Genomic DNA, 26,711 nt, shown 5'->3' on the forward strand with positions numbered 1-26,711 from the left:
CATGATTATCACCTTTAACAGGGCATTTGATGGTTTCTTTGGCTCTGCCTCATTCTTGTCCATATCTGCCTTGTTTTGTGAGCCATCCTCCGTGGGAGCTGCCTCATTACACTCCTCCTCATCATCGTCAGTACTGAGAAGTTGTTTCAGGATCACATTCCTCTGTGCTTCCTTATCAGAGTCATCAGTATTTGTTGTACTCTGCGGTTTCTCTGGGGGACTCTGGCCTGGCCCAGGCTGGGGCGACTGATGCATGCTGTCTGCTGGGGATTTGGTCACCAAGCTTTCGCTGCTTGATCGTTCCTTGTTTGATGAATGGAGTGACTCCAGAGAAGTGTTTTTAAATATATCCGGACTCGGGTTGCTGCCAGACAACAGCTGGCTTAATTTACCCGGCCGAGACGATGAAGGAAATGTAAATTCTCCGGACCGTCGTGGAGAAGGACTGATACCGCCCCCAATGTTCTGTAGGGCTTGTAGATGGCCTTCAGATGGAGGGGACATCATGCTACTAGTGGGAGTCTGAGGGGCTGAAAACTGACCACTGCTATGCTGCATTCGACCCCAGGAATTCTGACTCACTGCAATACAAATTCTTTCACTACATATATATTCATAAATATTGTTTCTGTTAAGGATAGATTCTTGTCATCATTCAGGAAAAATAAATGGTATGTGCCACATGTGTGTGTATTTTCATTTAGTTATAAACCATGTGGGGTATGAAGTTACGTTACTCGTTCTTATTTACAGTAAACATTGAATGCTAAAACTAGGTCTGGACGACTTCAATCATAGGTGAATAAATTTTCGTTGAATCAACAGTAAAGCGAATGAACACTTCATTCTCTTATTTGTAAAATATGAAAGAAATGATTTCTTTGTCTTACAATAGAAAAAAATGAAAGCAAGAAAATATTTAGAAAACAATGGGAATAAGTTGCAACAGACATAAGTAACAGGGACAGTGAAGTTTTATAACATCTGGGGATGCAGGTGATGAAGTACATTTTCCTAGTGTTACTAAATATAAAAACTTATTAAAAAAAATCTAAGTATAGAAGTATGACAGAAATAAATATGTAAAATTATCTGAGCAAATTTGGTCTACCCAATACCGTATAAGCAGAAATTTGAGCAAGGACTTAATCTTGCTTTATTAGAGAGGGTATTGAGATTGCTAAAATTGAATATTGTTTACAATTTATTCTGTAGGTAATAGTTATCTTTCTTGGAATTATAAAGTCGCTAAAAGTAGCTCTCGCTAAATATACATTACCCATTTTTATGGGAAAATTGCTAAATTTGTGTCTCAATGAAAATTCTACTCATATGGTATCCTGTCGAGATTGCCGGTGTTTATTAGTTCTGCTTTACTAACCGACAGAAATATGTTCAAATGACATATAGTTATTATACTGCAAATCAAGACAAAATTTGTATCTGCTCTAACAGAATTCAAGGTCTTTTGGTATAGAACATGTGTTGTTGAACTTACACAATCTGTGTGTCAGATGTGTAAACATTCTGTAGCTATTGTATACAAATTATCACATCTCAAAGCCTCCAATGAATATGAGCGGAATCCATCCTTCATTAATCTACGCCTTCACTTCCTCCCTTCTTAATTGTCAAATGTGTGACAAACAGAGCAGATCAGGTGTTTATAAAACCACTAACATCCCACTCTTAATTCAGCAGGGCTACACACCATCATTAACTAGTTATTCAGCAAATTACATATAATAATTGATAGTATAAATGTCAGAGATCTTTTCTTGATTTTGATATCATTTAATATTTATTGTTTTGATGAAGTTACGGCAATTTTGATAGGCATCAAAGAAAACCTGATGTTGACCTCATGTTGTGTTTTGATATGTTGTATGAATTTAAAAACAAAATCATGTTTTATCATTTAAACTCAATGTTTTAGAATATTTAAGGTAATTCCATCCTTTTAGAATTATAGGTTCAATCTTATATTTGATTGTTGATTCTTCCAAAAATATATCTTAGTAACAAATAAAAGTGATAAAATAAGTATGCTGCGGTATTAATAATTCTTTTTACCAAATTGCATAATATCTTGTCTGCAATCAGTATTTCATATATAATTATAGATGTGTGCAGTGCACAAGTGTGAACTCTGACAGTATTAGTACCTCTGAATGATTGTTATTTATTATCTGAGGAGATAGGTAGGTTCTGTGATATTTACCTGAGGAAATAGCGGGGTTCTGTGATATTTACCTGAGGAAATAGCGGGGTTCTGTGATATTTACCTGAGGAGATAGGTGGGGTTCTGTGATATTTACCTGAGGAGATAGGCGGGGTTCTCTGTATGGGGTAGCCCATTCCCCCTGCAGCTGGGGACATACGGGGGTTCTGTCCCAGACTACTCCCAGGGCTTCTCTGACTGTTGAAACCCATGGCACCATGCATGTTTCGCTGACTTGAAGGACCATACTGGTTACTTCTAGGGCTAGGGCTGGAAGCAAAGCCAGGGCTTTTCTGACCTCCTCCATCAAAAGAGTTACTTCGGGAAAAATTGAGTGACAGTTGCCTTTGTTTATCAGAGTTTGGTTGCGGCTGCATGTTTAAAACATTCCGCACCAGGTGCTGTTGTTGAGAACTTCCCATCTTCACTTGTGGCTGCATGTTATTCCAACTGTTCATGTTGGTTGAGTTTCCCGTGGAAAAATTATTGTTATTATTATGGGGACCTGGATTTGCCCCTCCTAGCCCCGAATTCCCGGAAAATGTGGATTCACTTAAGAAGTCCCAGTTGTGGGACGTCAAATCAAACTGATCAACGTCCTCAATGGTCTGACTTAACGAGTTCTGAAAAGGTTGATTAATAGCACTTAACACTGCCATTGGAGAAATATTGTTTGGTAATCCACGGGCCGAGTTCTGTTCTCTTTGGTTGTTAGACACTAAAGTGTTCGATTGGCCGATAATGGATTTCATTAAACTTGTGGACGCAGAGCCTTTGAGCTCCACGTCTGAGTCACATTCTCGTATAATAGAGTGGGTGGACATGATAAAACGTTGATCTCCATTGTTACTGTATTCGTGAAGCTGACTCCGAGTCTGAACAAAGACGTACCGATTGTCCTGTAACTTAAATCTGTACACACTACTCGTATTGCTCTTTGTCTTCAGCACTGTAAGAAAATAAAAAACATTTTTGGAGTCTGTTTATTAATGTTCACCTACAGATTATTATAATAATGAAATATGACTTTAAGGCTATCACTCACAGACACAACTACACTATCGAACATCACCATCACACTATTACAAATTATCACGCACCCTGTTCATTTCTTCCTATATATTCGATACCCTACAATTTTCGCATAGTGCACAGTTAAATACATACAATCACTATTTCTTTTGTGTGTCATTATTTTTATGCTATATGACCAAAAGTCACTCAATACCGGAGTATACACACATACTGGGACACACCCACAGACAAGTGTCAATTCACATCATACCGGGGCACACCCACAGACAAGTGTCAATTCACATCATACCGGGGCACACCCACAGACAAGTGTCAATTCACATCATACCGGGACACACCCACAGACAAGTGTCAATGCACATCATACCGGGACACACCCACACACAAGTGTCAGTCCACATCATACCGGGGCACACCCACAGACAAGTGTCAGTCCACATCATACCGGGTCACACCCACAGACAAGTGTCAGTTCACATCATACCGGGGCACACCCACAGACAAGTGTCAATTCACATCATACCGGGTCACACCCACAGACAAGTGTCAGTCCACATCATACCGGGTCACACCCACAGACAAGTGTCAGTTCACATCATACCGGGGCACACCCACAGACAAGTGTCAATTCACATCATACCGGGTCACACCCACAGACAAGTGTCAGTCCACATCATACCAGGGCACACCCACAGACAAGTGTCAGTCCACATCATACCGGGTCACACCCACAGACAAGTGTCAATGCACATCATACCGGGACACACCCACAGACAAGTGTCAGTTCACATCATACCGGGACACACCCACAGACAAGTGTCAGTCCACATCATACCGGGACACACCCACAGACAAGTGTCAATTCACATCATACCGGGTCACACCCACAGACAAGTGTCAGTCCACATCATACCAGGGCACACCCACAGACAAGTGTCAGTCCACATCATACCGGGACACACCCACAGACAAGTGTCAGTTCACATCATACCGGGGCACACCCACAGACAAGTGTCAATTCACATCATACCGGGGCACACCCACAGACAAGTGTCAGTTCACATCATACCGGGGCACACCCACAGACAAGTGTCAGTTCACATCATACCGGGGCACACCCACAGACAAGTGTCAGTTCACATCATACCGGGGCACACCCACAGACAAGTGTCAATTCACATCATACCGGGACACACCCAGACAAGTGTCAATCCACATCATCTTAATTTCATGTTCATTCTTTCTTTCCACAAGTCTCAGACTAAACAGTCTACTGTAAATCTAGCGAGCAAAGACCATCCGAGATACAGATTTAACAAGACGCCTAATCACCGTACGGCTGTGTTGCTTAGTTCTTTAGGGTTGTATACACATTGAATCCCATATATCAGTCCTACCCTGGCACCAGGGAACACACACATTGAAGGAAACCTATTTTTATCCTGCATGCAACCTGACAAAGTAGCACCTTAAAACAATTTACAAATGTATTATACTATTAAAACTTACAAGGAAAATGGTTAACTTTTTCTGTAGAGGCTAGAAGTTGAAAATGTGGAAAGTTTTACAGATAAGTTCAGGGAAGCCTATGGCACATGTAAGCTTATCAAACGATGTCGTCAATTCATATGTAGCACTAGGGTACCAATGAAGTGTGGTCGAGAACGTCAATTTATGAGTAGCGGTAGAAAATGACTGATGAAATGTGATTGAGAACTTTAATTCATGCTATCAGTAAGGTACCCTGAAATGTGGTCGTGAATTCATGTTTACAGTATCACAGGGAGATCTACAAGATGAGACACCTTTCATCCTCACTCAACTTCAAACACCCTCCTTTTTCACCTTGACACACCCCTCTTCTTTCTCACTCACCTTGACAGGCCCCTCTTCTTTCTCACTCACCTTGACACACCCCTCTTCTTTCTCACTCACCTTGACATACCCCTCTTCTTTCTCACTCACCTTGACAGGCCCCTCTTCTTTCTCACTCACCTTGACACACCCCTCTTCTTTCTCACTCACCTTGACACACCCCTCTTCTTTCTCACTCACCTTGACACACCCCTCTTCTTTCTCACTCACCTTGACATACCCCTCTTCTTTCTCACTCACCTTGACAGGCCCCTCTTCTTTCTCACTCACCTTCTTGAAAATGCTTTGACAAAGTCTGAACATCATTTACGTGACAAAATTCTTGGATATTTTGACCAGTAATATCTGGGCAGGAATAGTGACCGGGAACAATTCCACTGAAATCAGAGAAGAAGAAAAAAACGTCACAGAGATAAGAAAAATGCTTAATTATGAACAATCAACTTCTTTTATTAAACACAGGGATCACCAAGTAGTGATCTTATTCTCTTTCATTACACAGGAAAAACTTATCATCTCATATGACCAATGCTTATCCCAAAATTATTTCCATCTATAGCAAAATACCTGTGTACTGCTGTATAGGTCAACAGAGTAACCACAAAAATGATTAAAATTAAGGAGAATGTTCAATGATATTGTAGAACAAGTGCTGTGAATAAAACATTCTAGGAAAAACATAATATCCAAGGACCAAAGATGTGAAAAAAGAAGAATACGCCATGAACCAGCTTTTCTGAGGTCTTGCATTTGTAATATCTAAACTTGATGGTGTATAAAACATCTGCAGACATAACAAATTAATCATGAGTTACTAGGAAATTTTGATACATCAAACTGTATTTATGCAAGATGTATGGTGAAAAAGGACAAATAATTTGAAACATACAGCAACAACCTCCTTCCATATACAGCATGGATACTCTCAAACTGAAACACTTCAAGGGACATTACACAAGAATTGACTAAAAACACCACCTACCCCCAGTTTCCTCTGAAACATCAACACATACTGAGTCCATAAAATTAGATTTGCTTAGCAGTGTCCACTTGTCTTCAAAACATACAGACAAAACAAGGTCGAATCTTGTTTATTTCCTGTGTGAAGACCCTACTAAGTCAATTTATGTAATGTAGGAAAACCTTGGCTAAAACGAACAAGTAACGACTGATAATGCTCCATATCTCAGGGCTATACAGAAATACATGTAGAAAATCATCAATAATAGAACGTACAGCTCACTACACCATCAAAATAACAACAAGGTGTTAGAAATGTCACTCCTTACGTCTTCATCAAACACAAAATCCTGTTAGTAAGAAAATCCAGAGATTTGTTTCCTCATTAACTCTGGGAGAGTGAAAACATTAGACCCAATAGTTTACCAGCTAGTACTGCACACAATCCTGAATATGCCTTTCTTAGTTAATATATAACATACACTGGTCACTGACCTCTTTACAACAACAACTCCTTATACATCGTGTGACATTACACTCAAATGTCAGATATCATGTGACCAATCGAAGCGGCTGCTTAATGAAACATCATGACTACTGTTAGTTTGGTTATCAACAGTGCAATTCTAACCCATCCTAAACACATTGTTCATTTTGTTGTAACACAACCAACTCATAAATATTTTTATTTTCACAAATCTGAGTTCCATTTTGTTCAAAGCAAAGGTGATAAAAGTTTCAAAGGAGCCAATCACAAGCACACTCGGACTGTAACTCAGGTCCAACAGCTTGTAGTGTCTCCCTCCTAAACAGTCAACAATTGTCTTATCATCCTACACATTTGATTGTTGGTGCTATCACTGTTTAAGCAGGACAGAGTTTAGATGACCAGTTTATTAACTGCATGATGACATCATACTTTATAAGAAACGTAGACAGAAAGGTAAAATGTACGCTTGGAAGTTTTAATCATGGTCTTTCATAAACATACAAGAAAAACAGCTTACATTTGATTTTTTGATAAAAACATTTTAGAAAACTTTTGCTACATGAATTCATTATTTTAGAAATACACCTTCACGAGATGTTTTCCCTGATGAAATCGTTCAATAGTGTTATTTACAACTGCAGTGGGCGACATCAGTTATTTCCCTTGACAAGATCAGTGACGTAATCTCCTACCAGTTGTGACAGAAGACATTAGTTATTTTCTAGCATGTGGCAACTTTTCACCCAATAGAATGCTTGCTCTGAAAGCTAACTGTACCTGGTATCGTGAGAGATTATTTTTCCATTGATATCTTGTTTTGTTGTGAACTGTTCAATTCCCAGCATGGTATTTGTCTTTTCGTTGAAAGAAAGGCGTCGTGCAATACACACTAGGCATGACAGCCCTTCTACAAAACACAAATATTCACATACATGTAGTTGTATGCAGATATTACACACAGTATATCAAAAAATTTGGTTATCAGAAACATATTCCTCAGAAAAAGTAGTTATGTTTCTTGTGAAAGGAAATTTCAGCTTTTTATTTAAGGTATATTTTCACCATCTGTCATAAAACCAACATTTCGAGAGTGCCTATAATTGATAAACAGCATTTTAATGAACTTTTCGTTTAATACAATGTCCTAGACACCTATTGGAAATAAGATTATCTATAGAGCAATGTATCCTCAGAACTGGGCAGTAAGGCAGTCCTGCTATTTCATTACAAAAAGAAATAATAAAATAAATTTTTCACATTGTCTGAGATCGATATAAAAACACTAAATCATCGTTTGTTCCATGTCCAGAATCACAGTTGTCTCCCTTTCCTACCTGAGTTTTCTGCACCTTCAGAAAACTTCTCCCCAGGCTGTGAAATGGCAGATATCTGTAGATTCTCATACTGCGACACATATGTCTGTTTGGTTTCTACATCATCATTCTCATCATCTGCTAAACAAATTTCATTCTTATCAAATCATATGTCATTAGTTTTTGGTCATTTTTACTGCACTAAATTGCAAACAAAATTCACATGTTCAATTTTATTTTTTAGGACAATTTCATTCAGATTCCAAACAAAACCATCATAGGACATTATTTGATTGAGATAAGAGAAACATGCTGTAAATAATCAATGCATGTCTGCCAAAAAATGTACAAATACATATCCATAATGAATTCCTCTTTTATTACATTCTGTGTATCTGGTTTTTGTTTTTTTGGTGGTGGGACACAAATATGGCATACTTGAGTCTACAAAGTATATACATTTGTATAGAGTGTTACCATTAATTTCAGTGGATAAAATTTTTGATGAACTCATCTTCATCTACTTACAGTGTATATGTATACTAATGTACTCAATGTTTTCATTTTGGTGAACCTTTGGGAATTGCCAAAAAAGGCCAATTTGTATACTTGCCCCCCCCCCCCCCCCCCCCCCCCCCCCCCCCAAACAACAACAAAAAGACCGATTAGCTAAATGGATTACAGTGTAAGATTGCTGATCTGTAGATTCAAGTTGGAGTCGTGCAGAAGTTCCATATTTTTCTCTCAATGGCTTTACAATAAAATGCTATTTTCTGCTAAATAAGGTACAAGTCCAAAATTTCCCATTACCATAACATTTTCATATTCATGTACGTTTCATCTAATTCATCTTTTAATAACATGTACACCTTCCAAAAGAAATACTGTACCAATAAAACAACTTTCCATAATTAATATAAACAGCATATTTTCCAAACCATACAAATTTAAATTCTAGTTATGCTTAAGAGTGTAATTTCAAGACATAATTTTTTTGCCTCCTCCATAACAATTACACGACCAAAGGCAGCATGAACTGCTGTGACAGTACTGGTTGTATAATGACAGTGGCCTATTTCCATTTCCCGATGTCCCGCAGTATTTCGCTAAAACATCATAATGATCACCAAGGAAAACTAAACCATGATGACTGCATTTTCGGCTGACATGCACCGACCAGACCCATTTCAACATAAATCAGAAAAGAACTCTTTTATCTGCTAATCTGCTCCATTGGATTAACTGACAGTAAACTTTTACGATCTTCACCAATTAACCACCAGCAGAAAGAATCCGGGAGCTGAGGATTAGGGAACTGAAGCTTACCATAATTTAGATGTTGAATGATTAAAAGCCCTCTCAACCAAACCTTAGATAATTACTATTTTTTTGTGTGCTTATTTATTTTAATTACTCACATGGGGGTTTAATGAGCATGCGACAATTAAATGTTCTTCCTTTTGCTATTGTAGAATCACTCGGCCATGATATCACGCTCCCTGTAAAAGATAAAAAGAAAAATGCATTACAAAAATCAATATGTTGCATTAGGGGGGGGGGGGGGGGGGGGGGGGGGGATCCCCCACATCTAAGCAAATCTTTTGTTTTCATGATAAACAAATAAATGTTGAGATCTGATGAATATTTTGAATCCAGCTTACAATGATTTTCTTTCTTTTAGTCAATAGTCATTAGAATGAACAATTGATATACAACAAGAAAGCCTGATCAATAAGTCTTTTTGATTATCACTTACCAGGGAAAACAAAGTACACAATGTTCAGTGACATACTACACAGACCTACAGATTTATTACTATGAAACGTACGGAACTCGACACTTCGTACTGAGCACGGTTATGATTTTTAAAACTTCAGAAACCTGTGCCGACATCATTGAATTTACTCAGTATAAGAGTGCCCGATTATAATGATTTTTTTTCAGCAGGTCTGGTTCTTACTGAAGACTTGAACTGGTATTCTGACTTCTGAGGACATTGACATTAAAATCATTAGAATTGAAGTACAGATATGTTTCTGCTTCCCGTACTAGTCTCTGCTTCAATATAGAAGTAACATCTTATTCAAAGGCAGTCAGAAATTTATCTCATTAAAAACTGAAATTTTGATTTTAAAGACACACACGACGTTTCTCAATGATATATAATCCTGGTTGTTGCAAGTAAAAAAGTAAAGTCAGCTCTTGTGTATAGCAGAAGGTTGCATATATAGACAGTATTAAGTTAATGTAGCAAAGAAGGGGAGAATATTTTTTTGATCAATCTGAGATCAAACCCAGGACCTTAATTAGGTGAGCTAACCACCGGGCTCACCAAGCCCAAATACAAACTATGGTAATATCAGTACAATATAAAATTGAAACCAATTTCGAAAATCATACTCTTCATATCAAGGAGATGAAAATTTAACTTTAGAAGAAATGTCAGAAACGTGGTGTATGACCTTCCTATGGAACATGACAACTAACTGTAGGAAATGACCGATTACTAATGCTGCAAAAGTCTTTAGAACAAATAGAAATTCTTGACCACCAAAAATTCGTTCAGTCCGATAATAAAAGTTAATAGTACATTTCAATGTTCAAAATGGTTAAATTATTACAATGACCATTATGAAAGAAACAGATTTCGAAAACTGTGGTCCCTAAGTTCTTGACGCTACAAACAGCCCGTAGTTACGTTAAATATCTATTCTGCTCTATTCCTCATGCCTCACAAGTGTTTACAAAAAAGTACAAAAACTGTTCGGTCTTCATAGCACAGCCTGCTACACTACATCACACATCTTGGTCATTTAGAAGTCCATCTCGTGCAATATGAAGAGTTCCCTTAGGTCTGTAGAATCCAATACATGTTTAAAATAATGTGATGTAGGACTTTACAACATAAAATCAGATCAGTGAAATTGATTGGCTGAATTTCAGAAATACACATGTAACATCCTTTGAAAAAGCCTTAAATGACAGACCAATTTCCCATCAGTGCCTCCCAGTGTCCTAAGCAACAACAGATTCAAAATACGCTCTACTGACTTTTCACAACACAATGCCCACCAAGTGCTGTGGGCAGCAACACTTGTAAAATATCCTTGAAGTGACTCTAAACAATGGAATACCTACCTAGAGACATGGGCAGCAGGCTGTAATTGAATTGATCATGGTCACCAATGTGTATGATGTTATACACGCTCTTCCCGATCAAATCATCCTGGAAAAGAGAACACGTCAATTTCAAAATGCTACGATACAACGGACAAACATCATTAATAGAAAGGAAAGGCATGCATGGATTCATATCTTTTCCATGTCTTTACTATTCTGTCTAAATCAATTCTTCCTGATAAAAGTAAGAAAATCTTCTGTGAATGCAAAAAGAGCATTATAAATGCAAACATGCCAACAGAAGCGGACATTTCACAACTCCACGGACAAGTCACTTGAATATGTGAAGGATTTGCAGTGTATCATCTGTTTAACTGAATTTACCATTGCACATGTTACAAGCTTCTCTTTGAAAAATGTCATGCCTGAATGCTCTTGCATTTTAAACAAACTGTTGGTTTTGGTTTGCCTTCATAAAATTTCAGTATCTCAAATGAACAATCAATATCTAATTTAGAAAGAAATCAAAATACTGGCCCCCCCCCCCCCCCCCCCCTTACAAATTACATCAAATGACAGAACAAAAATATAATATATTAGCTAAATGAGCGATCACAGTTTTTGACAAAGTAAGTTTATATAATTTCATGCTTTTTATTCTAAACACAAAGTACTCATATCTAATTCAGTTTCCAAAATTGTTAATACAAATTAATTTTCATGGGGAGTTCCATGACTTGAATAATTAAAATCTGCAATCTTTTATCAACATTCAAATTTCTTTTGAAATTGTCTATCGATCAATAATGATGATATATTGCTGTGCTTTAATCAAGGGGACAGAACTCCCAATGGATCGTCTCAGATAGATAACACAAAACAACCGAATTTGATAAAGTATTTAGCTTCACTGTAATTAGCCTAAATTGGTTTTTTAATGTATTGTTGAAACACATCAAATGATATGATTTGTTCAAGCTGTTTTGTTGGTACTATAGAAGAACATATGCCTGTTCCATCAACCAACGAAACAATAGTAATGGGTGTAATGTGAAATTCCTAAAGGTATTTCTTGTCACATGCATGGCTACTGGCAAATGTGATGAGACAGACAGATGGCTGAAAAATATCTTTTATGGTCTGAAATATTAATATATATACATACATATAAAAGAGAAACAGAATAATAGGTGTAAATTGAAGACAAACTTTGATACCATTCACTGTGAGGACAGAAGTGCACTATTAGGAAAAATTCTGTTCTTACAGTACTTCCCCATAAACCTGTCCCACAGAATGTGAAGTAGATAGAAGATATTAGGTAAATGGGCAACTCTCTAAAAAACATTATTTTCCCAAGTCGAAAGAGAGTATTGTATGAACTCGTATAAGTGTCCCTTAACTACCTATCATGGTACAAATTTTTTTGCCTTTACAGTTATGTATAGGTGTATTCTCTCCTAGATATTGTAAGAATGTCCTCATTAAACAACTTTTATCAGAGAGAGAGAGAGAGAAAGAGAGAGAGAGAGAGAGAGAGAGAGAGAGAGAGATTAGCTGCCCATGTATCACATGGTATATATACATAGGTAGATGCAAACTCTCTATTTCTGTAAACCGATATCTAACACTATTCTGTGGGGCATCACATCTTTTATACCATAACATTGAGCTATAAACTATGATACACACAGAAGCTGTGTTTCACATACCTCTGACAGCCTTATGATCATTATCATAAATCCCAACAATAAATTTCATATTAAATCTCCCCCATCCAAAACTCACACCGACACAGAACCCATGAACTGATACTGCTACGCAAAAGAAAGAGCTGAATACGAGGCCACATAAATGAAGATCTGCCATGGGAAGGGAGCAATGGGTATGTTTGATGGTATTGATTGCAGCACTACTCTGAATCATCAGAGCATTATCCTTCACAGCTGAAATGTACATCTATATATATATATATATATATATATGACTTGTTTTTTGTCCAGTGTTTTTTTTGTGAGCTTATCAAATTTATCCAACAGTTGGGATTGCCAGCTTGTACACAACATGTACAGACTGACCATTAAATGTAGGTCACTGGGTAATTATCACATGAGCTGGCTTATCATCCAGCACTGTGCTGCTACTCACACACAGAGAGCATAATAAAACTAGGTCAGACAAACTCTAATGAGGAGAAGAATCAGGTCATCAGGGGGAGTAAATGAGATATAAATACTGCAGATCTAGATCTAATGTAAGAGAGTCAGATCTGTTGTACAGGAGTCAGATCTATTGTACAGGAGTCAGATCTGTTGTACGGGAGTCAGATCTATTGTGCGGGAGTCAGATCTATTGTATGGGAGTCAGATCTGTTGTACAGGAGTCAGATCTACTGTACGGGAGTCAGATCTGTTGTACGGGAGTCAGATCTGTTGTATGGGAGTCAGATCTGTTGTACAGGAGTCAGATCTGTTGTACGGGAGTCAGATCTGTTGTACAAGAGTCAGATCTGTTGTACGGGAGTAAGGTCTATTGTTCGGGAGTAAGATCTATTGTACGGGAGTCAGATCTATTGTGCAGGAGTCAGATCTATTGTATGGGAGTCAGATCTATTGTATGGGAGTCAGATCTGTTGTACGGGAATCTACTGAAATATGTGTTCTTACTTATTTCTGGTGACCACAAGTTAATAAAACTTAATCATATGACAAGAGTTTTTCTAGCAAACTAAAAAAAAATTATTTTGGTCTGTGAAACAAACTCTCATCAATTGCTTTTTTTAGTTTACTGATAAACTGACATTATATCTTGAGTATTTTAGTATACGGTATTGCTCCATACAAAATGATTATAAATCTGTCGAGAATATCCGTTCTTCAACTTTTTACAAATACAATAAAAAGTCCAAAGAATTCATTTTGTTGCATCATTTAATTTATCACAAGTGTGTGTATTGTGTAAGTATTGTATGGGGGTGATAGAGTAGTTAAGTATTTGACTGTGTATGTATTGTATGGGAGGTAGGAGAAACATTTTTACCTGAGAATACTGTAAGTACTCGGTGATATTGTCAGACACAAATTCGATCTTCCCTTGACTGTTCACAACAAACAGAAAACCATCCAATGCCTGAAAGAATAGTTATATAAATATATATATAATCATTAATTTTAGAATACCATTTTCTCTGAAATAAAAATCAGGAATCAGTCATTTCAAATAATTTTGCAAAAACTTGCATCTAAATCGAATTAAAGTGCACAGTTTGATATATAACCAAACAAGCATTTTTGTAAGCATTGCATAATAATACATGTCCCCTATTGGCCCCTAGTCATCATATGTCAACATTTTAAGCACAATAACCAGGCCCCATAAATAAAAGTTGTTTATGACGAATTCAAATTCCCCATTTTGCATGTCCAAGGGTTGTAACTCAGCAAAAAATCAATGGACCAGAATAACATTCAAAATTGATCTGTAACTTGTCATGGTAAAGTAATTTTCCAATATCAAATGAATATTTACAAGCATGAAGAAAGTGTAGAATAGCTGATTTGCCAGACTGACTGACAGACAGGCGGGCAGAGTGCAAACCTAAAGTCCACTCCAGCCTCATCAGTAGGGGACCAAGAAAACGTGTTTTTGTGAAAATCTATGCCCTCAATCTTGTTTAAATCACTCTGTTTTGCATCACCAGGCATGCCAAACAGTTGAAACTGGTAAGTAAATGTGAGCAGTTGCTATTTTCAGATGCGGAGAAAACCGAGCTTTGTATTTTACTCCCAATTTGGATATGCCACTGCTTCAGTTATATGTTGACATCAAATTGCAGACCCTGATGTTGCGTGTTTATCGTGATAAAAAAACTTTCTACTAGACATGTCCAAATGCAATCAATACACTCCCTCCCCCTCAGGGTTCATCAGACTGGGGCATATTCGAAGTACAGCATATTTGTACACCATCTGCCCACATTCATAAAAATGTCTGCAATCTCTTGAGGTTAATATGTTCCAAATCAGACAAGGGTTTTAATGTCTGTGACCTTGACACATAAATATGACCTTGATTCTGGGTCAGGACATATTAACAATCTTTTGTGCAATGAGCTTCTAACATCTCTCAGTTACCAAGTTAGAGCTAAGACGAAAATTTCAAACTTTTTATTATGAGTGACCTGACTTTGGTCATGATGGACACCTGACCATAAACAACCTGTGCACTAGGTATGAGGTTTTAACGGCTCTTTACTGCACAGTCATGGCCCAGGCAAATTTTAAACCAATGACTTTGCTCTAAGCGAAATTACCTTATGTTAGGGTCATGATGCAGCATCTCACCATGAGGAATCTTTGTGCCAAGTTTGAGCTTCTAATATCTATCAGTTGCAAAGTTATGCCCCACACAAAAATTGTAGGATGGCAAGACAAAATGGAAATACAGTGAGTCCTATGTATATCCCCTAAATTTTGTTTGCAGGGTTTTATGAACGGAAGACAAGAGAGGTGAAAATTCTACAAGTGTTAACAATTACGCAAACAAAAGATCTTACAAAATTCAACCCAATTATATAGGAAACACTGTATTCAGAGATGACATAATCCGATCAGATAAATATTGAATCCATTCAGGATCTCTCTGCATGTACAATCAGCTCGAGGTTTGGTGAGTGTAACATCGTAATTTCTTTCAATTTAACATCTTCCTATAAAAACATATAAGCTGGATAGTGTTTGGAGACCAATAACACAGCTAGCTCTGCCGATACTTTTAGCCCAGCCACTAATAGTAGCAAACACTGACTACACCATGTCACAAGAATTCCATTCACTAAAATTTCAAGCCTTTCATTCAAAAGTAATCTGCAATGTTAAATTCTTTGATAAGTAGTTAAATGAGAAGGTCAAAAAATTAAAACATTTATAAGCAATGTTACAGACAGATGGACAGACAAAATAATTCAAGGGGCAGAAAAGGTCACTACAGACAGATGGACAGACACAGTATATATCCACACGCACACTATCAGATACAGCACGGTTGGTATTGGGCATCCCTACAGACAATATCCCAGCATAGCCAATCAATGTAGGGATTGCAGCAGATACTCAAGACTTGTTTCCAGCAAGTCACTCATCTGGAGAAAACACTTCACATCCCACACCTATAGCCTGACTTCAATTAATAAATATATTTCATTTTTCAAAATACATGAGGGCATGAACTGCGGTGCTTCACGCCAGCATACTTCATGGAGCACATCAGATGTTCATGAAAAGTATGCTGGCGTGAAGTGTTGCAGTTCATTCCCTCATTTATTAATCTATTTTTTATAGAAGTATTTCATTTTCCAGTTGTTAAAACATTTATACTATATCTATCAAGATTCATACGCATATTCTTCACATTCATGAGGAAATTGCTATATCATACATTGGAAATTTAAATATTTCAGTGAGAAACTCCAGTTGCATCATTCATTTGAATATATTGTAACTCTGTTTGTTAATTGACCTGATCTAATAATACACTCATTCATTGAATGGATGCAGCATGTATCCTTACATTTGGTCAATGTATCAATACATACACATATAATAAAGAATAAGATTGAATCAAATTGTTTAAATCACAAATCAGAAAAAACACCGGTCACCTGCAGTATTTGAAGCATGACCTGGATCAATATAAAACATAGGTCACCTGCAGTATCAATATAAAATATAGGTCATCTGCAGTATCTAGAGTATGAAGCAAGACCTGCTGGATTATATAACTGTTAGAAATGTGTTTGTCTCATCCTGAAGTTAACAATGATCACAGACTTCACATGGGCAAGCTCAGGGCTGGCATTGGTCATCACATTTAAGGAACCCAGCATACTTTTAAATTGTTTTGAATGAACTTCAAGGAGATGAGTAGAGAACTTATGAATTAGGTTTACTATTGAAGACCTAACAGTTCTGTGATTTTTAGGATGGAAATCCTACCTCCAGAAGCAGCGGACCAAGGACTTCAGTCGGGAGAACAGACGGCTTGCTTGAGGACACCTGACTTTGCTGAACAGCGTCTGACGTTGCTTTCTCTACAAAGGGATTGAAAATATTCTGTGATAAACACATCTTCTACACACTCAGCATAAATTCAGGGAATATTAATGTACACCTACATATGAAATAGAATGCACCCAATCAGTTCCTCAGAACTCCTTCAATCTATACTTTTTCATGAACAAAATGACTCAATAGACGGACAACCATGCTGCCATTACTATAACAATCAATTAACAAATTATAAATATGAAATGCTATCACCATGGAGATATTTCAGTAATCTAATTTTCTTTAACCATGTGAGATATTGACCTCTTGTGCAATAACTTGTATATTGGTACATATATGTTTATCACATGTTTACTCCTTTATCCACTGGATATCACCTGTTAGATAAATTTCGACTATTACACTATGTTATCCTACGCTGCTTGTGATGTCACAAACAAACGCCAACTTCACGTAGTTTGTTTACCAAGTGTCAGGAAGCAAAATTCCCAACAATACAATGTAAATGAATGGGTGGGTGGGTGGTTTAACATGTGATAAAAAGAATCTCCCATGGTTTGTGGTATATGATTTATATCCATCCTCGATTGAAAACACACAATGAGTTAAATATAAATCATATCAAACCACAAATCAAGGGAGATCCTATATCTATTCAACTATTAAGGGCACTTCATAGTGTATGCACAATTCTAACAAAATGATCCATTTTAAACACATTATAATACAAGTACATAGAATTTATCATTCTTTCGTTGGCTGGAAGTATACCACAAAGAAAAAAGACGGAAAACTGCATCATTGCGCGTAGTGCATGATGCAAAGCATAAATATTCAATCTATATTTCATTATCGTATTATTTTATATCATTATTTTAAATAAATAATAAAACTTGATAGATTTGAGATTATATAATGATTTATTCTTGGACTAAATTCGATGTCATTTTGAGATGGGCGTAGTAATTTGTGAATTCACAAATCCGTTAATAGCGGCTTCCATGAACTGCTGAGCAAACAGGTTTCTTGTCAACTGTAAAGTGTCGTTTTAAAAGGATGAGTTAGAGATAAGTCCTGTTGAGAGAAAATTGCTGGAATTTTGTTGAGTGGAACTGGAATTAAGTCCAAGGTTTGATGTTGGTTAACTAACGGCAAGTGTGGGACATGTGCAAAATCATGATGTGGGATGCAATCAGAGACCAGACAAGTAGGGTTCTCTTGAGGGTTGTCACAGCTTCCAGGTGGACAAGTGAGTGTGACAGAGGATTTTTCAAGCTTTACCAGTGAATTGCTAAGGTGTCACTGCTGTTGTAACATCCTACGGAAACCTTGTTTTGGTACCCACTCATAAACATATTATGCCGGAGTTCGAAACCATCAACATTAAAGCTGTATGACCCGATGTCCATGTATTATTTTTGTACATAATTACTTTAAAGCAGATTAATTACTTTATAAAGTTATTAACTTTCCCTTAATTACATGCTTGAAAACATCTGCATGTAAAAGAAAACAGTGCAAATATTATTTAGAAAGTAAATATAGTGGTTACATATATAAATTATCCCATAATAGACGTCTATAAATAGACCCACGAGCGTCAGGGGAAACCCAACATGATGTATTAACTCATATGCAAATGTCAAGTTTTAAGGCTGAAAGAGTGTAAAACAACAAATTACTAAGATCTTAAGAGGTATTTGATATTTTTATTTCTATTAAACTTATGGTACGGTACTGTTATAACAAAATACACAGCTTTACACAGATAAGACCACCGATGATCTGAAAGTTTGAACTGGTCACGTGACTGTCACTTGAATGGCAGAGTGACGCGGTTATTTGTAAACATCGATTTAAAATCAAATTATTTGGGTTAAAACAGGTGAAATAATTTATGATATGTCGTACAGTCTCATAACTACATACATGTGATGATTTAATAGCGTTTTTACGAGATGGAAAAAAATATTGTAATTCGGACCATTAAAGGGCTTGAATATTGAATCTCTCTGAGGTATGCAGTGTGTGGTGTATTTGGCATTAGGTTTGTGACATAAGAAAGTTGCCACAAAGTGTGTCATCCCCGGTTGCGTACTTTAGACTCTCAGAATAGCAGAAGTAGACATGTTTTTTTTTTGGGGTCCTCAAATAGCCATGTTTATTTCCTTTTGCATAACTCTTTGTTTATTTATTATATCTATAAAATTGTAGAGTTTTTCTTTTCAGGATTCCCAATCTATAAATAGATCTATATTGGTGTTATTACTATTACTTTCACTATTGTACAGCAAGTAACCTAAACCACAGGGAGATTGAAGCATGTATGCATGTATGAAAGGTATGTTTGTGTAAGTGTCTGATGTATTGTATGTGACCAAAAAAAAAAAATAAATTATAAAAAAAAAAAATAAAAATAAATAAATAGATCTATAAATACAAAACATCCACAGAATCCCCACATACCAATAGAAAGTAGTTCTGGCAATTTTTTCTTCTTCGTTAGATACAACATATCACTAATTTTTCAACCAATTAAAAAGCATGTAACATGTAAAATTAAATGATATTGACATGAACAGTTATACTATCTAATAATACACATACAGAATACTAGTAAGTTTTGTATGACCTAACAAGTGTTATAAGTTTTAAGACTCTCACAATCTCTGGTATCTATTATATACCACTTTTCCATCCAATCAAATTTCTCATGGCCAATTTCTAGCTTTATCTTTAATTCATAATTTACACTGACTTCCAAAAATTATGACATCATTATTTGCATTAGACAGGTTTTACCTATCTTAATTTCTTGGTATAGGCCAACAAATCAAGTGCCGTGTCAATATTGCCAGGAAGCGTTCTGCAGTAAATCTGCCTCGACAAGCACCCTGCATTACCAACACAGGGAGCTAAATCCTTTCCATACCTAATTATCTTTTTTCTTGTGTACAATCTAGCCCCATTATTTAATCAATATGCAAGCTTTTACACTTTGGATATGAAGCTATCTTCATTTCAATCAGCTTTAATCAATATTTGACTTGATGCAAACCCACTAACACCTCATCTGTTTATCATCTCAAATACTAATATGCACTGAAGTGTGCAAACTTCAGCCATAAAAAACGTTCCCAGCGTTACACCACCGTGTACAAGATATTTTATTTACTGGCGATCTGCGGCACGATTTTGTTTTAGCTGCTACAGGTGAATATGTTTTGCAGGAGTGTTTGAATTCACCAAAACACAAATCATATGATCAGTTAAAAAGTTCTTCCGATTATTCATTACAAATGCTACTGAGAGATGATATGATTGATTTTATAGTTAAATGTTCCTCTTGAGGTTGAGAATTTTTCACTCACATGGAAACGTCACCATTGCCAGTAAAAAGCTACAAAATTTAGGCCTATGCTCGGTGCTTCCAGACTTTGAGCAGGGAGGGATCTTTATCGTGCCACACCTGTCATGACACAGGGCCTCAGTTTATGTCGTCTCAACCGAAGGACCGCCCTATTTAGTCGTCTCTTACGACAAACAAGGGGTACTGAAGACTTATTCTAACCCCGATCCCTTCAGGAAGACTGAGAGATGAAATGCATTTCTAATTATTCTGCAAAACAAGGGCAATAACTGTCATAAACAATCGTTTTCAATCTGCATGACCATGACCACCAAGGACATCACATCTGTTGTAAATGGTGGGGATGATCATATCAAACCATAGAAATGTCTACACTATGCCTAATGGCAGCTTCTGTGCAGATAGATATGGAACTAAATTTGATGAGAAATTCCCACTTTGTGCTTTAATTAGCTGATGCACCAAGTGAAATCTCTTCTGATGGATTCCATTAAACTTGCTGGGTTATATACAACAGACAGAGCCTTGTTCTGGTTCCGTGAACCCATCATTACACCATACAATCACCAGCCTTGTACAGCTGACAAGAAACACCAAATGTGTATTATCCGTGGAGCTGCAAGACATACCTTAATGTTACAACATCTACAACATCAAGCCTAAATATTTACTTCATCTAAGAGCTGATAGTGTGTTTGCTTTTAAATACCGCATGTGTTTATGTAAGGAAACACCGTAATAAAATCAATGTCAGATTTTTATACAGCACGAGATAACAGCGAAACACCATGCCCTGCAGCGGCTGCTATAATCAAGGGCATTAATTCTGCCTCATTAGGGGCACACTAAATACTGACAAAGATGACTAAGCAATTCCATCAAAATTTGATCTATCACTAGAAATTCAGGTCAGTTGGTTTAACTGGAGAGTTCAGTTGAGCACTGCTAGTCCAGTAAAGAAGTGTCTTTTCCTCTGTGTTGAATTATTGTGAATAGATATGTATAGCTGTCAAGGGATACAAGTTTACAATTGGAAATGTATGGTCTGGTTAAATTTTTGCAAACTATTTCAATGTCCATCCATACCAAACAAACAAGAAAACCCTCAAAGTGAGACAGAGCACTCAGTATAGAGTGACTGGTCTGATCATGCGCAAGTTGAAGTACTGATTTAAAATACTGGCTTTTCCAAAAACATCTGTAAGTTGACTATACAGTGAAACCTGTCTAATCCGACACTGGGAGACAAATACATTGTCGGAATACAAAGTGTATTATTGGAATACAATGAAATTAAGGATGAAAATGATAGGGCTGGATGCCCAGTGAACAGGTGTGGGATTAGGTAGTTTTCACTGTGTACACTTTATACTGATGTAAACTACCAACCTTGTTTTAGCTGTTTAATTTTGTTTAAGCTTTCCTGTAGTATAGCACTCTTCTCGGGCTTCACGGAGAGGGCGCTCATATCCGTCACACTCGCCGAGATCAGCTCCGCCAACTCCTCAAAATAGGCGTTTTCCTGGTCACGCCTGCGACGCTCATGTAGACACTTGCTTCTACAAAAGAACATAGTTACATTAGTATAAACTGTTCAAAATCTAGTAAAACTGATAACATACACTGTGACACTGACCACATACACTGTAACAGACTGTCCACATTCACATAAGGCAGTCTATAGTTGACCACAGACACTGTAACAGCTAGCTGCAGCCACTGACCAATGTATCACAAGATTTTTAAAAAATCAGCAATGTTGCTCTATTCATAATTTAGCTGCAGCATAAACACACATTTCTAAAAAATCAAGAAATGTTGCTCTATTCATAATTTAGCTGCAGCATAAACACACATTTCTAAAAAATCAGAAATGTTGCTCTATTCGTAATTTAGCTGCAGCATAAACACACATTTTTTAAGTGAATTTTGTACAAGAAACTTAAGTCAATTCTGCTTGCATTTACCGTCATGTTCAAACACAAGCACCAGAATTTTATACCAACAACCATGTGTTACAGGATCACATTTTTATAATCAGTCGCATGTCTCCATTAAATATATACTGTAATTAATTAATCAAAAGGAAAAATCTCTTTCCTCAAAATGCCCCTCCTATCTTTAGCATCAGCCAAAAAATAATTAATAAATAATAATTCCGTTATGATGTGATGTGTTGCATACTCTAATGATGAATTTGTTATGCTCATGCACGTCAGCTGTGTGACAGTGTACAGTTTTTGAAGGCAAAAATATTTCCATGCAATCTTAAAGCCTGACATCGAATACCTTCTGAAATCAAAGAGAGATATGTCAAACTGAAAATTCTCTTCCAATATCCAACCTGACACTGGCTTCTGTTAGTTGATTAACAACCTCTCTGGAAATCCGAGACATAATTTCATAATATTCAAAACACTCCGAGTTATCTCATCTTCACAAACGTGACGGAAAGATAAAAACATCTCAACATACGTGACAGTAAGATAAAATATACGCATTGCCAATCTGCTACATGAAATATGATTAAGTCTCCCCACTTTAAAATGCCCAATATTTGAAAAAAACTGAGTGATGTTTACTTTTGTCGGTATATGAAACACATCAAGGCAGTAGTTTATAGAGATAAGACGTACAGCCCGGGCCTGCCTACAACAGGACTTACACAATGCCTAATCCTGTAGTACCAGCTTAATCAAGGCAGTAGTTTATAGCGATAGAACGCACAGCCCGGGCCTGCCTACAACAGGACTTACACAATGCCTAATCCTGCAGTACCAGCCTAATCAAGCAACACCAAATTACTGTCTGACCAATTTCTATTTGATGATTTCGTAACTTACTAGTGATAAATGTGATCATGACAACTAATTTTCAAGACGGAGATAATTTTAAACGAATACAGGAATACAGGACTGGTTCACGTAGAGAAACCATACGAGAGGAATGACTTCCTTAGCAGTGACCAATCTCAGGATTCATGTAGCCATGCAATAAAAAATTTTCAAACACATTCCAAATTTGTTTCAGGTACTCTTATATCCTTTTCATGGTGTGTTTCAAGTGCTTTTTAAGCATATATCCAAAGACATTTTCCAGTACTCTTTAAAAGCATATATAAGTATTATACTATACGTTCCATGTCGATCTGCTACAATATTGAACCAGTGTATGTATATACCATAGCATTATACTTTGGAAGAGGCATCGAATAACCAGCCTCGAGGAATCTCAGCGAGATTTACTGTAACACATGCTTCAATATACACAAGAGATTTGGCCTATAATTAATTTGACTTGAACGTCTTTTGGAGGAGATAGATTCAAACAATTTTGATTGATTCTGTAAATTCCAACAAAACAGGAAGAATGTCGAAAATTCAAAGATAGTCAAACAAATTTTTACTTTAAGGTATTCAATGTATAATGACCATATTTCATATTTAATAAATGGATGGTGGAATTTTTGTAATCATGGTATCATTTTGAAGGGTTCATCAAATAAAAATAATCCACCATAGGAATTTTCAAAATTTTGTTTACTGCTTGATTTATTTCACCTAGAATTTAACATTGAAGTATATGGGAAAAGCATGTTTTATTACAATATTTTAAAAAGAAATTATATTTTCATACAAATCTCTTGGTAGAAAGTTACATACACTTTCTCTTAATGAAAATATGAAATAAAATTAATCATTGACCACAAACGTTTTTAGAAAATTAGATTTTTCTTATTTTTACAAAGGGCAGACAACTCTTCCAAAGAGTTTTAAGTGCAAAAAGGTCAGCTTCTAATCATTCACCAGTCATGTGAATTTCATCTGCTTCATTTTCATCATTATTTAACAATAAACATTTATGTTGATCTAAATCCTTCAAAATTGTTCATTATCCTTTCATTATACATGGAATACCTTAAGTCTGGTTAGATCTGCAAAGTGAAATCAAAATACTAAGAAAAATTCATCTTCTCTAACAAGGAGTTTTGTTAAACTTCATTGCTTTTCCACATTAATTTTGATCTTTTACATTTACAAAACTTCGATTAAAGTCCAAATTTATTCCAGGTCCACTGAAATCTTATTACAATCTGTACTGAACACTATTGTCCATTTGAAACAATCCAGAGCAGCCGCAGTGAGTGCATTGGGCATACCTCATCCTAAAGATAGCTTACCTAATCCTCTGGTTTGCACACCTCGTAACACTTTCTCAACACCCGTGACCCACGATTCACATTCCAGTTGACCTTATACATCTATACACACCCTTCCCATTAGATAATACTAGTAGAGTTGTTGACAGAGGAGCTGAATATATTTGATGATGATGCCAACCCTTGTAACACCAGAACCTTCCAACACATTCTGATCATGCTACTAAAACAAGGAGATGAGAGAAAAAAAATCTACTATGTTCTAAACCTCTGTGATATTAGAGATTCAATTTATGCTAAAATTCACACATGGAGATTAGTTGCTCAGAATCTGATACAACTATACCCCACTACAGAAAAAAAAAGAACTATTGCATAATTCCTCCCCATAATCAAATGATAACACATCTCCAGGATTTTGATGAATTTTTTTTTTTTTTTTTTTTTTTTTACACACTAGATTAAGCCAGCACGCAAAACAATCCTATAAAAGGATTTTCTTGTTTGAGACAATTCAATTTTCCTGCTAAAACCATATCATATAAAACACATTTATGAAAAACTGCTCAGCGATACCCCCACACAGAAGAAACATAACAGCCTTGAGATATTCACGTAGAGATAATTGATCTTAATTAAGCATTAAATTCAGCTATTAAGACTAGGTCTCAGTGTAACACACCCCAGGGGACATAACTTATGCATAATATACTTTTTTCTCTCCATTGCTTGCTTTGCAATATATGAGACTGAAATCTATGCATAAATTGATGAGATCGAAAATGTTAATAAATGTCCTTTTTCCCCCTTCTATGATGGCATTAAAGACCCAGAGGAAGAAGATATGTCTTTACCAGAAATGTTGGTGGTTCTCCTGGTACCCACCATCAATGTATACAAATAGAACATTTCCATCCACAATGCACTCATATAATCAATCAATTTCACACCTTTTAATAAGATTTACTAATTTCTTCTCATTACAACAGATATTATCAGAAACCTAAAGACAGTACAGTAGGCTATATATGATGGAATATTCTACGGAGACCAGATGGTGAGAGCAGCGCATCTCATCATCTTAGAATCATTCACAACACAGACAACCACTGACTGTGAGGTACAATCCACATCATCAGTGAGCGAGTCTATGGAGGATCTTCCTCAGCTACAAACTGTACTGTACGTGCTTATATTCAGCTAAAATCACCAATGGTTATAAAGCGTAGCGAGGGTGGCTATATGATTGGTTTGCAGGACAATTTATGTTTCAGAAAAAATGGGGTGCTACATATTTCTTGCACATGAATAAAGGCCGATTTTCTCTCAGAGAGATGACACATACTACATTATGGAACACAGTGACCTATATCCAGAACATTCTGTAGCACACAAGAGAAACTCTCAGGGATGATGGTGAGACTTGTGATATAAGTGACCTCTACATGTACAAATCAAGAAACCAATATTCTTTACATATTATTCAATTAACTCTGTGTTTTTCCACAGCTGTAGGAAACGAGAAACAGATGGATTTGAAATCGAACCCGTGCATCTCCTATGTCAGGTGCTCCGACCACTGGTTTCCCAGGCTAATATCTATAGGCCACCAATTCTGTATTACATTGCCAACTCAAATTTTTAAACACATGGTGATCAATACCTTTTTCAGTTTTGTTTGTACCGAGTTTTTATAATGTCATTATGCGTTACAAGACAATCCTGAGAGTGAAGGTAGTATGCGAAGGGGTCATCAAATAATCTCCCAGGGCACCCTGGATTACAAGATCTCAATGTTTCAGGGAACTATCAGAAACAGCTGTTTGTATAATGTTCTGCTGCTGGTGTACAAGACGAACATGTTGAGAATATAATTCAAATTCTAACATGACAGAATAAAGTCGTAGAATTCAAACTCCTAACTATACACATCTATTGTATGTGTGAGCCTCTGTCACCCTCTGGGATTTATTCACACAGAATTTTGGGGGCAACTCCTTTTTCTTATTTTGATGCATCACTAGGTCATTTTCCAACCTGTCAAGTGTCACTGTATAATCAACAAATGTCTACACACAAGCAAAACCACAAAAAATCCACTGT

General features: G+C 36.5%; 1 protein-coding gene across 7 annotated transcripts in view; it reads right to left on the reverse strand.

Annotated features, from left to right (window-relative positions):
- Nucleotides 1-26,711, reverse strand: part of LOC125647971 (uncharacterized) — a 103,527-nt gene that overhangs the window by 14,448 nt on the left and 62,368 nt on the right. For 4 of the 7 annotated variants that reach the window (XM_048874847.2, XM_056142191.1, XM_056142194.1 and 1 more), the window contains 10 exons: nucleotides 21,839-22,008; nucleotides 17,008-17,102; nucleotides 14,054-14,143; nucleotides 11,033-11,120; nucleotides 9,313-9,393; nucleotides 7,916-8,035; nucleotides 7,359-7,488; nucleotides 5,402-5,508; nucleotides 2,319-3,170; nucleotides 13-581 (listed from right to left, as the gene is read on the reverse strand). In XM_048874847.2, the coding sequence (XP_048730804.2) occupies nucleotides 13-581; nucleotides 2,319-3,170; nucleotides 5,402-5,508; nucleotides 7,359-7,488; nucleotides 7,916-8,035; nucleotides 9,313-9,393; nucleotides 11,033-11,120; nucleotides 14,054-14,143; nucleotides 17,008-17,102; nucleotides 21,839-22,008 (2,302 nt within the window). The remainder of the gene's footprint in view (nucleotides 1-12; nucleotides 582-2,318; nucleotides 3,171-5,401; nucleotides 5,509-7,358; nucleotides 7,489-7,915; nucleotides 8,036-9,312; nucleotides 9,394-11,032; nucleotides 11,121-14,053; nucleotides 14,144-17,007; nucleotides 17,103-21,838; nucleotides 22,009-26,711) is intronic. The other 3 variants (XM_048874849.2, XM_056142195.1, XM_056142193.1) reach the window with 1 other exon arrangement.

The sequence above is a fragment of the Ostrea edulis genome, chromosome 6 (assembly GCF_947568905.1).
Source record: "Ostrea edulis chromosome 6, xbOstEdul1.1, whole genome shotgun sequence".
Classification (NCBI taxonomy): Eukaryota; Metazoa; Mollusca; class Bivalvia; order Ostreida; family Ostreidae; genus Ostrea; species Ostrea edulis.